Source organism: Marmota marmota, unplaced genomic scaffold (assembly GCF_001458135.2).
Source record: "Marmota marmota marmota unplaced genomic scaffold, marMar, whole genome shotgun sequence".
In the NCBI taxonomy this organism is placed as follows: Eukaryota; Metazoa; Chordata; class Mammalia; order Rodentia; family Sciuridae; genus Marmota; species Marmota marmota.
The window spans coordinates 56,598,440-56,611,195 of record NW_026000174.1 but is presented as its reverse complement, the minus strand read 5'-3'; the positions used below and the strand labels follow the sequence as shown (position 1 = coordinate 56,611,195).

Genomic DNA, 12,756 nt, shown 5'->3' with positions numbered 1-12,756 from the left:
CACAATAAAAAGCTCCATTACAGAGTAGAATGTTACAATCAACATAAATAATGTCACCTTTTCTTCCTCCAGAAGATGAAGCCTCCCACAGCCACGATGACCAGGGCACCAAAGATACATCCAAACACAGCTCCACAGATGACACCTGGGCAAAGTCCAAATGGGAGGCACTTGGAAAGGTGTTCCTGCAGGACCCCCGACAAGCAGATAACTGGCCAGGGGCCTCATAGCACAGGGCGGGGGGTATGGTCAGAGTGCCAGAGTACACGCATGTGCATGTGTGTGCACACGCACATGGAGCATGGTCAACTATCTTTGGACCTTAAACTAGTCCAGGCATTTGGGAGCTGGGCTCTTTATCCCCATTATTCCACCACTCCCTGGACAGTTGTGAGAAAGGCCTAATTCATCTCCAGGTCTTAGTTCCTCAACTACAAATTTAGGGAACTGGGCTAGATCACTGATTATCCTACCACTTTAGGGTTTTTGAGCCCAACACCCCGTATGAGCAAAAAACACTTTACGGCACCATGCTAAGGTGATGTGGATCTCTCATTTACTGGGGAGGAGTGGGGATTCCCCAGATTTTGCTCCTATGGAACTCTTTTATATCCAACAACTCCCAAGTAGAAAAAACAGACAAGTCAATTTGTCTCTGGCATGGAGGTGGGGGAGGTACTTCCCTTAGGTTCCAAAGCTCCCATACCACTCAGTTCTATGACGATGGATAGCAACACTTGACAAGGAGTCCAAGGCCAGAGTTTCAGGCCTCTAAGCTGCTGTGTAACCCTGGGGAAGTGACTTTCCATCTCGGGGTCTTAACAGTCTTGTTTCTAAAACAGATTGAATGAGGCAATTTCTATGATTCCTTCTGATGCAAATATTCAAGAATTCTATGCACCAAAAGTCACACAGTGTGCCCAGCTACTCTGAGATTAAAGGACTAAATAATCTATGCAGATTGGAAATGCAGCTGGCTTTTCGAAAAGGGAGAGTGAGGGACAAGGGCTGCCAGGGACCTCAGAGTGGGGAAAGCTGAGCTGAGCCCAATGAACAAGTGACATCTCCACTTCTAAGAGGGGAGAGGCAGGCACTCCAACCCCCTGGGGTCCAAAGGAGGTGGACACCGGAATTGATGACGGGACTCCTGTCTTTCCTCTACCTGGATCCTGGGGCAAGAAAACCGCCTCTGAATAGGGACCAAAGGTCACGTAGCTCTCAGCTCCGTTGATGAGTCCATCACTTTGAAGGTTAAAGGTAATATTGGTGAAGCCAGCAACACAAGCCCTGTGGATGACAAGGACCACAATCAGGCTGCTGGGACATGCCTGCCACTACAGGCACACAGAGCTCTGTATTCAGGAGGCTCGGCCCCAAACACAAGAACAAAGGACCTCACCGGTAGGAGCCCAGAGGCTCCAGCTTCCCGTTGTAATAGCCGTGGGTGGTTGACTCATTCCCAACGTTGATCTCGTATTTCAAGACTTCAGACAAGCCCTGAGAACGTCCCTTTTCTTCTGTGCTTATGAAGTATGTCACGTAAGTGTTCGAGGCCCCGTTTTTGAAATCCTTATATGTATACTTCAAAACATCTGCAGAAGGGTTATCAGCTAAGAAAGGCACAGAGAAAGCAAATCGTTAAATGACAGCAGAGACTTAAGTCTCCCGTTTACCTACACTATGACACTGACGCTGCGTGCCAGTGGCCTCTCACTGTCGGGCTTTGCTTACATTAACTCACTTCACCCCCGTGGATCCCATCACAAAAGCTTATTATCCCCACTCTGTAGACAAGAAAATAAAAGCACAGGTAAACGGACAGGGCCTGGCTCAAGGTCACAGGGCCCACATGGTCCTGGATTCCTAAGCCAGACCATCCGGCCCAAGGCCTGGAGTCCCATTCATCACAGGCCAGTACTGGTCAGCAGTGCCACCAGGCAACATCAGCACCCTCATTCAGCAAAGGTCTGAGCCGTGGGATTTGTTGAAAACCATCCCAGCGAAATAAAAAAGAACTTGAAACAGACTCAAAGAGAGAAAGAGAAAGAGAGAGAAAAATGTGTCTCAACATTGCTCTTTGAAATTTTGGAGCCAGCAAACTTTTATCTCCTAGGATCCCTGCAGAGTGTGTTTGGTCCCCGTCTTCTTCACGGAGATGAGGACAGCACCACAGGTTGAGATACAGGGAGGGCAGAGGTGACCCTGCATTTTTCACATGAAAGAATTGCCCAAAACAACAAAGCTTGGCATTTTAAATTCAGGCCCATGCGGTGCCCTCACAGGCAGCAATTGAGGACACTCTGTCAGTCCCTTCTGACCACCAAGGAATGTAACAGAGCCCCCTAAGGAAAAGCAACCTGAATCCACTTCTGCAGGGATGCACTATGCAAAGGAAATCGTTTTCTGTTTTCTTTCAAAAGAAAGTCATCCTTTAAGGATGATCTGGATGGGAGGGAAGATAATATTGGTTAAGACTAAATAACATTCTGCCACTAAAAGACCTTTGCAAAAGAAAACAAAAATCTACATCAGAAGTTGGCACATTATGGTCTATGACCCAAATCTAGCCACCACCTGTTTGGTAAATAATGTTTAATGAGAACAGCCACCACCATCTAGATGTCTCTCCTACTACAACGGCCGAGCTCAACAGGCAGAGGCTGTAGGGCACGCAAAGCCTAAGACATTTGCTCTCTGGCCCTTCACAGAAAGTTTGCTGACCTTAGATCAAGACCATCAGGCCAACAGCCAACTCCTGCTCTGGGTGCCAAAACAGGGGCTGAAGTGTGAAGAGAGGCACGTGCTTGTGTCACTAGTATGCCTCAGTGGTCACGGCATCTCTCGCACACTGATTTACCCGTGGCAGCCTCTCCTTACCTTCCCCAGTGGTGAGAATGACAGCGTAGGCTTTGATGGGTCCGTGGCTGGCTTCAAACCCACTGAACTTGACCTTTACTGAATTATGACTGACAGATGTAATATTAGGGGATCCATCTGGAGGAGGGGGGTCTGAAAGAAAACAAATCAAAACCAACGTGATCACCCAACACATAAAACCAAAACAGGAACAAAAACATTCCTTAGCCAGAAGCAATAGCACATGCCTAAAATCGCAGCAACAGGGTAGCCCGAGTCAGGAGGATCACAAGCTCAAAGGCCACTCTGAGCAACTCAGCAAGACTCTGTCTTAAAACTTTTAAGAAAAAAAAAAAAACTTTAAAAAAGAACAGAGGAAGGCTGGGTTGTGGCTCAGTGGTAGAGCACTTCCTTGCATGTGTGAGGCCCTGGGTTCAATTCTCAGCACTGCATATAAATAAATAAATAAATAAAATAAAGGTCCATTGACAATTAAAAAGTATTAAAAGAAAAAAAAAAAAGAACAGGGGAGGTAGCCCAATGGTAAAGCACCACTGGGTCCAATCTCCAATACAAAAACAAATAGGGGAAGAATGTGCTTGAATGTCCTCCTGTCCATGCTCTGTCCATGCTCTGGGAGCTGAATGACAGGTCAATGCAAAGAAAATCCAGAAGGGAGAGGCAGGAAAGAAAACCAGTGACGTGGAGAGACTGTGGATCCTGGAGAAGCCTTGATCACAATGATTCCTTCAGTGTGTCTAACCACATTTCCAGGGTAGGCTCCCAGAAACCTCATTTGACTTCTAACAACATATACTTTTATTTTCTTTTATTTTTTAAACAGATTTGTGGAGGTGTAATTAGAATACAACCAAGGAGGGGAAAGACTTCTACACTGAAAACTACACAACACTGCTCAAAGCATTAAAGACACAGATAAATAGGAAGACATCCCATCTTCATGGATTGGGAGAATTCATATTATCAAAACGTCCACCCTACTCAAAGAAGTCTACAGATTCAATGCAATCCCTATCAGAATCCCAATGGCATCTTTTTTACAGGAATAGAAAAAAACAATCTCAAAACTCATATGAGCCTATGAAAGAGAGAGAATAACCAAAGTGATCTTGAGAAAGGAGAGCAAAACTGGAGGCCTCACACTTCCTAGTTTCAAAATATCTACAAAGTCACAATAATTAAAAGTATAGGAGAGGCATAAAGACTCACATAGAGCCATGAAACAGATTGAGAGTGTACAATTAAACCCATGCATATGCAGCTGATTGATCTTCAACAAGAGTGCCAAGATACACAATGGGGGAGAAAAGATAGCCTCTTCTGCACAGCAACGGAAACAAGCGATACAGTGAAAAGCCAGCATCCCTGTTGAAGATAACCTGCCTTTTCCATCTCCCCACAGACCTTATAGCTTAAGTTGGGCCAGGTCCCTTTTCCAGAGAAACAGGTGGAAGGACAGTGAGAGAGACCATGTGGACAGAACCCGAGGTGTTGACTAGGGAGCTGTACACAGACATCTGCTCACACATGGATGGGTGCTGGGATCATCACCAGCTCACAACAAAGATGAACCAGATGCCCCAGAGAAGAATCAAAGACGAGATCGGGAGAGGACTCAATCTCTCCTGAGACCTGGCCACGCTTCTGCTTCACATCCTTCAAGCTATAATCCCCATTTTTGGTGGAGTTGATCTGAAATGCCACCTAGAAAAACTGAACCAACCCTTTTACCAGAAAGCAGAAAAGCCCACACTGGAATGTTCCACGGGTGACCTTCGTGATTATACACCTTCCCTTTCCAAGCCAGGCTCTGAATTAGCACAGAAAAAAAAGAAATGCTGAATTAAAGTGAATCCCTCTCTACCTAACCTGTCTCCCATAGACAGTTTGGGCTGTTTTCATTACTACATAAAGATTCAGAGAGAATGAAAACACCAAAGTCCAAAAAAACCCACAATTCGATTCTCTGAACTCGCGCTGTCCAAGATGGCAGCCTCCAGCCTCAGGCAACAGTTGAGCACATGAAATGTGACAAGGGCCAATCCAGGTGTGCTACAAGCACAAAACAGAGAATGGCTATCAAACTTAGTAGAAAAAAAAGGGCAAAATATCTCATTAATATTTTTAAACAGTTATTATATGTTGATCCCTTTTTTTTTTTTTTTTTGGTGCCAGGGACGGAACTCAAGGTCACTTAACTGCTGTGCCACATTCCCAGCCCTTTTTATTTTTTCATTTGAGACAGGTCTCGCTAGGTCACTTACAGCCTCGCTAAATTGCTGAGGCCAGCTTTGAACCTGCAATCCTCCTGCCTCAGACTCCCGAGCCACTGGGATTACAGGCATGTGCAACTACACCCAGCAAGATATTTTTAATATAAAAGTTAAATTAAGCGTTATTGATTTTAGCTCTTCCTTTTTACATTTTTGACATGGCTCCTAGAAAATTCTGAATGATAGTGAGGCTCCCATGAATGATAATGAGGCGCCCATTCTAGTGAAGGGGCGGCTCTGTGCTACATGCTTGGGAAACCTCTCATGTAACGGACAGCAGTGACCACTTGGAGGTGCTACTCCCACGTATGTCAACTGTTCCAACAGTGGTTTCCAAACAGACACCCACACCTTCCATTAGCTCTGCCTTTCAGCTGGCCAGAGAGGGTCCCCAGCTCTCTGCCCTCAGACTGGCACAGCATGCCAGCTCCCCTACTACTAAACCTGGAAATCCTTCCCTCTCATTCTCTATCTGAATCCTGAACTCAACAGGGTCCCTGCCGACCTTATCTACCACAGTGTCCCTTAAGTGTGCCACCACCATCCCCCTCAACCCTGGCACACAGTAACAAACAGCGAATCCTGGCAAAGACTATCACCCTGGCTCTCCTGGATCCACCCCACCTTCCAACAGCTCCAAACTCAGAGAAAATGCAGCTCCACTTTCATGTGACACACGCTACATTTATATATAAAAATTCATCTGCAAAAAGGAAGCTGTGAATTAGAGTGAGAGAATCACTGGACTAAATGATGTATGGTCATTATCCAACCCCGACCCACGCTGTTCAGCCTCAACAACTAATTCTGCGGCTTTCCTGGGCTCCATACAAGCACTGTGCTTTGTCCTGGAAACACTGAATCCAACATGGTTTCTGATCTTTAGTAGTTTATACACACTGAAATATCAAAAAACAGAAATATGAAAAAGCAAACAAAATGTTCATTGCTTCTATTATGTTCTAGAGTGATGCAGAAACCCAAAGGGGTGTGACCCAGGGTCCCATGCAGTTGTGTACGACATAACTTCAAAGAGCACCCCCCCACACTGCACTCAGTCTTCCTAAATGGTGTCCCCAGGAATTGTGTAGTGCACAACCTAAGCAGCCACAATGACAACTCTAAAGTGGTCTCTGGCACACATTACTTCATCTAATTTGTACAACAGTCCTAGAAAATAAGTATTATTTCCCCTTTTACAACTAAGAAAAACAAGGCCCAGAGAGGTTAAATAGTTTTTCTGAGCTCACACAACTGATAAATGGCAGAACTTGGAATCCAACCCAGGTCTGCCTAAATCAAGGCTCTGTCCATACAATTCCTCAACCACTTTCCAAGGCAGCTCTCTGAAGTAAGAGGCTTTTTTCCCCCCCTTACTATTGCAAGCACTAATTCTTTAGATTGTTAGGAACATTCTTATGTCCTAAAGAACATATATCCAAAAGTCAAAAAGCACAAAGTAAGATGGATCCCTACCAGGTCATTCAAAGACATAACTCTGGCAAAGACACAGGGAAACAAAGATCAGAAGCAATGGAGCACAAATTCATAGAACCTGGTTTTTCCCAAGCACAAACACACACATATGCAGCAAAGACCAGGCCTGAAAAGATTACTGAGGAGGATCCCCTGCATAGGAAGTGTCTGCTTCCCCTGGCAGCTCCAGAGCTTGTTAACGTGGACTCCAGGGAAATATGAATCTTGACTGAATATCTAATAATGATTTTTTAAAGGTCTTGTTCCATTTTTAAGTAATATTATTGTAGCTATGTCTGAAAGAAAGAAGACGGGTGTCCCTGACTTGAAGTAATACCTACTGAAATATTTACAATTAAAAGTACACAACCATCAGAACTGGTTTAAAAGTCATCCTACATGGGAAAGGTGGGGGGCGGGGAGTAAATAAAATGAGATTGGCCGAGTGCTCTTCACGCGTGTTCACCTGGGTGCATGAGTTTTATCATATGTGTCTACTTTGTGAGGATTTCTATAGAAATGTCTTTTTTTTTTCCTTTTTTGGTACCAGGGATTGAACTCAGGGGCATGCGACCACTGAGCCACATCCCCTGCCCTATTTTGTATTTGAGAGACACGGTCTCACTGAGTTGCTTAGCACCTCACTTTTGCTGAGGCTGGCTCTGAACTTAAGATCTGCCTGCCTCAGTCTCCAAAACCACTGGGATTACAGGTGTGCGCCACCACATCCAGCTATAGAAATGCCTTTTCAATGCAGGAAGAGAACTCTCTACTTAAAAGAAAATGTGGCAATATGCTAGTCTACAAAGCAAGAGAACCTCCTAGGATGTAAAAAATGAGACCCTCTTATTCTGCTCTTCTAGACGAATTTCTACAGAATGGGATACCAGTCGATGCCAATAAAAATAAGTATATGGGGGCTGGGGTTGTGGCTCAGTGGTAGAGCGCTTGCCTAGCACATGTGTGGCACTGGGTTTAATCCCCAGCACCAAGTAAATATAAATAAATAAATGATTTATAAATAATTAAATAATTTTTTATAACAAAAAAATTAAAATAAACATTTGGGGGGAAACTTAAAAAATAGATTTCTAGGCTACATTTGCAAAGCCACTGGGTCCACCTGTCCAGGCATGACCTCCCTCCTGCCATGCAGCCCACCTGTGATGCCAGTGACACAGGTGTTCTGGGTGGCGAGTGCCTTCTTTCCACAAGACAGGGTGGTGATGCTGAAGTTGTACGAGGTAGAGAAATTCAAATACGTGACTTCTTTCCTGTACTCAGTGCCGTTCTCTGAGGTGCAGCTCTCCAGGTATGTCACATTGTCCCAGGCTCCACTGCTGACCTCTAGCATGAAGCCTTCATTGGTGCCAGGGGGGCAGGCCCATTTCAGAACCAAGGCTGGCTCTTTGGGGACCACTTCACAGTGGAAGGAGGCCAATGGAGCAGGCTCTGCAAAGCAAGCACAGTGCTTTGTGAGATTCTGGAACTTTTGCTTTTGCAAACATGCAGACATGGGGAGCAGAAGGATACTGGCCCAGCCATGATGAGCAGACAGGCCTGACCTGAATTGGGCAATACAAGATAGTGCAGCCTTGGATCAGCCCCCACCTGCTCTGAGCCTCCATTGCAGAACTTTCTAGGATCAGAGGAAACACTGGGTGTCAGTCTCTGAGCAAGTGGGAAGGCAAGTGGGCTCCCTGGCAAGTCCCATACTGTGAGTGGTGGCAAGCTCTTCACCTGCAACACCCCACCTGGAGCCCTCTTGACAACTCTTTAGGGGCAAAGTAAGGTCCATACTGTCCTGTTTTGCAGATAAATCAGCTACAGCTTAGCCAGGTGAGTCATCTGCAGAACAAGACACAGCTGGGGATCAGCACAGCCAAAACTGGATCCCAGGTTTTGCATGCTCAGGGCACTTCCTATCCACACAGCATGCTGAGGGATCCAGGCCCAATGGCATCAGTGTCTTTGCCTTGAAAAATGCAGTATTATGTGTCTCTGTCTGAAGACCAGCAGTTTCACCAATGGCAACATCAAATTGATGTCAATGGGAAACTGTGCCCACATACTGGAGGAGGCTGTTATCACTCATGCCACAGAATTCTAGAGCAGGGAAAGCTCTCACCAGTCACTTGTGTGGCTCCAACATCCCCCCCTCACCCTGAGGCCTGAAAAGTAACCCACCCAGTGCGCCCACTTCAACAGCTCTTGTTCCATCCCCATAAATAGGCATGTGAATTTCTTCTCTTGCTACAGGCTGCAATAATTATAGCTACGACAGGCGTCAGCAGTGGAAGCCACCCAGATGCCGAAGATCAGAGACTAGACCAGTTGGGATGCAGCCCAAGTTGGCAGGGGTGACTCAAAGCTTCAGGTTTTGTAGCCACCCCATGGGAAAGGTCAGAGGCCAAAGGTCCTGCTCCAACACACAGGGGAACCGTGGTCCCATGAGATTCCCACCTCGGAACCTGAACCCACTTGAATGATGTGGTCTAAGGAAGAGAGGCTGCAGGAGCTAAGGGAGCTGAGAATGAGGGGGTCCAGGGTAGAGAGGTGACAACGCGCCACCATCAACAGAGAGCAGGAGCGCTCATCAAAACCACCTCAGCGCCTTCCCTGGATGCTCTCTCAACACACCCGGCTCAGCACAGGCTCTTCTCCATCCCACCTTCTGAGTTGTGAGATGGGTAAAAATCAAGAAGGGAGAAAATGTTGAGCAGTATCCTCTTCATCTTTTTCAATGGAAAAATCAGGCCAGGAACTACAAGGATGTGGTCCATGCCCCAGCCAGTCACCTCTAGCTCCTGTGGTCCACTCCCGCCACTGGCCTCCTGCTCTTCCTCCAGCACAGAGGCTCCCTCTAGCCTCGGGTGTGGGAGACCAACCTTACATGTGACTGAGTCACACTCCCCGGCTGGGTGCTGAGGCGCTCAGTCGCAGAAATGTGGCAGAGCTTTCCCTACCCTTCTTGGGTCCAAGGGTCGGTGTCTCGTGCATGGGTGTATATTGTTACAGCCCCATGGGTGAGGCTACGCTCACCTGTTCCTTTGTAATCTAACCCCTTGCCCTGTTTAAGATAGAATCTTCCATGGAAGTGCCTGTGTGGGTCCCCTTCTCTTACTGTGCCCTTGGGTGTGGCCTACCCAGGTGTCAGTCAACCTGCTGACAGCGGACATCATGAAGATAGACTCAGCCCCTGAAACCTGACCCCTTGCCTCATTTGAATAGCTTCTCCTCAATAAAAGGGGTCAGCGCATGCTCTCTCTCTCTCTCTCTCTCTCTCTCTCTCTCTCTCTCTCTCTCTTCCTGTGGACCCTTAAGGTCAGAGGAGCCATCACAGCAACCCCAAAGACAAAGGTATTTGTGTCTCTTGTATGGTTATTTTGCATAGCCCAGTTCAACTGGAGTGACCCCTGAGCCTTTTAATCGCGAACAGAAAGCCGGCACTAGGGCCTTTGCACGACTGCTCCTTCATGTGTAATGCTTGGACACTCTGACAGCCACAGGCTGGCTCCTTCCCTTGTTTGGGATCTCTGCTCAAAATTGCCTTTTCATTGAGCCTTGCCTGGACACCCTAGATAAACACCCCATGTTGCCCTTCTCTGTGTTTTCCTCCTCTCCTTAGCAGTAGTGATCACCTAACAATTTACTCATTTATCTTTATTATTTGTCTTCCCAGCCAGAATAAAATAAATAAAATCTGGCACCCAACAAGCGCGCAGTAAACATCTGCTGACTGAAGGGCACCAGGACAACAGGACATCTCAGCCAGCCACCTACTACTGCACACTACCTGGGACCTAAGAAACCACCGGCCAGGGAGGACAACGTGAGGACATGGTCAGCACCACACAGGCAGAGGACCGAGAGGCACCTGGGGCTGCTCACCTGTACAGAATGACTCCAGGAATGGCAGCGACTCGGTGTCATTCCCCACCTGTGCAAAGATCTCCACTCTATAATGTGAGCCAGGCATCAGGTCCCCAACTGTGGCGTTAGTGACGCCAACGTTCGTCCTGACCACTTGAGTCGTGTTGCTGGAATTATCAGCCTTCTCAATCAGAAGGCGGTAGGAGTACGTGGAAGAGGCCGCGTCCTGGTTCCACCAGTGCAGGGTCGCCGCTGTGCTGGTGGTCTTTATTGTCATGTTGGACACATTGCTTGGCCCTTGATTTAAAAAAAAAAAAAAAAAGATTTAAAGAAAAGCACAGACTAATTTGAATTCCAAGGCTATTTTACTTACCATATGCAAAAACAGCCCCGTTTCCTTCAGAAGAATGAATAAAAGCTAATATGTGCTGGCTCAAAGGACAGAAGATTTTCCCAAAAAGACACTCAGGAAATAATTATACAGGTCAAATCTGAAAAGAGTTAAAGTTTTTTCAGACTTCTTCTAATACCTCAAGGTGTATCTGAAGTGTATTTTTAAGGTCTGATTTCCAGTCTGTTTTTTAAATCTGACTGATGAAAAAGGGGAAATACACTGAAGGTATATTATAAACTAACGTTGCTACTGTCTATTTGGCTTGAATAATAGCAAAACATCTCCCTCCCTACAAGCAAAGCTCCTCATCCAAGCAGGATTTTCCAATACCAGTGTGACCAGGTGACTCTCCTCCAGTCTGTGTTCCCAAGGAATGAGTAGAACAGTTATGTCCTCCACTCCCATGGAGTAGATCGCTTTGTTTCGAAAGCCAGGTACAGTGGTGTACACCTGTAATCCCAGTGACTGATGCAGGAGGATTTCAAGTTCCAGGTCAGTCTGGGCAATTTAAAGGGACTCTGTCTCAAAATAAAAGGAGCGAGGGATGTAGCTCAGTGCTTGCCTAGAACGTGGGTTCCATCCTCAGGATCACAAAAAATAAACAAAGACAATTCCACGTTCACACAGGTTCCACACCAGGTTCTGCCCGACGAGAACAGCAGAACCTTTGCCAAAGCTGAGGTTTTCAACTGAAGCCCCTTCAAGGTCATCCTGGATCCCAGAAACACAATGGACCCTTATCCCATCAGCCAACCAGTGCTGCCCCCAAGTGAAAGGCAGGGAGAATCTCACCTAGAAGGGCATCCTAAGAGACTTACGTGTGTACTGGACGATGGAGCTGGGGTACCCCTGGACAGCGTCTAGAGAGACTGAGATGTTGTATAAGGTGCCCGGGTTGAGGTCCCACAGCGTGATGGCTTTCCCCGAGATGTTCTGTTCCCTGATGTAGTTCTCAGACCAGACAACCAAATGGTAGGTGTACTCAGCTGCACCATCTGTGTTCTGCCACTCCAGCTGCATCTCGGTGGTGGTGACACGGACCACACGGATGTCAAACACCGCACTAGTGTCTAATCAGAGGAAAGAAAGGAAAACACAACCATCGTGACAACGTGCTTCCTTTCGATGCGTCCAACCAAAAAACTTGCTCTTCTGTCATCAAACTCTTCAACGAGCTCACAGAGGGCAAACTCCAAAACTGGGGAAAGAAATACACCAAGTTCTTTCAAGAATCCAGGCTCCTCCGTGACTTGGATGAACTTACCAGTTCATATTACCAGTTCTCGGGTCTTTTGATTTTTGTTGAAAAATGACCCCTTCCAGGGGTTTTCTGAAGTGGAAATCGTGTTTTGGTTCTTTCATCTGAGCTGGTACTCCCATGTGTTTGGTTCGTGAAAATGTATCAAACTATGTACCGAGGATGTGTGTGCACTTTTTGGTTTGTACATCACACCTCAATAGAGAGCTTGTTTGTTTTAAGTCATTCCCTCAAAATAAAAAATGCTTTATTGTGACAGAGCCTGGAACACTGAAAACTGAAAAGGGGAGTTGACTTATTACTAAGTTGGGGGAGGAAGGGAAGAAAGCCCAGGAGTGCTCCCACCACAGAGCTGGGAGTCCAGAGAGAAGTCAGTGGGAGCCTGGACTTGGACCGCTCCATACCTGACCACGTACAAGGTGAATGCAAACTTGCAGCCTGGAAATAACAATGTAAGCAGGGCGTCTTCTCTGCCCTCGCTTTCAAAAGCCTCCTCTCTACCCAGTCATCAAGGTCACCTCCAGGGACAAGAATTGGGTGGTTGGGGGACAAGAAAGGGGAACATTTCCACTATAACAGTAATACACGTATGTACTATTTGCTCC

At 46.5% G+C, this 12,756-nt stretch overlaps 1 protein-coding gene across 13 annotated transcripts in view; it reads right to left on the bottom strand.

The window, feature by feature from the left end:
* The window catches only part of Ptprj (protein tyrosine phosphatase receptor type J), a 166,733-nt gene that overhangs the window by 18,565 nt on the left and 135,412 nt on the right, over positions 1 to 12,756 (bottom strand). For all 13 annotated transcript variants that reach the window (XM_048788826.1, XM_048788833.1, XM_015477921.2 and 10 more), the window contains 7 exons: positions 11,712 to 11,963; positions 10,518 to 10,796; positions 7,788 to 8,078; positions 2,878 to 3,009; positions 1,400 to 1,610; positions 1,163 to 1,287; positions 58 to 145 (listed from right to left, as the gene is read on the bottom strand). In XM_048788826.1, the coding sequence (XP_048644783.1) occupies positions 58 to 145; positions 1,163 to 1,287; positions 1,400 to 1,610; positions 2,878 to 3,009; positions 7,788 to 8,078; positions 10,518 to 10,796; positions 11,712 to 11,963 (1,378 nt within the window). The remainder of the gene's footprint in view (positions 1 to 57; positions 146 to 1,162; positions 1,288 to 1,399; positions 1,611 to 2,877; positions 3,010 to 7,787; positions 8,079 to 10,517; positions 10,797 to 11,711; positions 11,964 to 12,756) is intronic.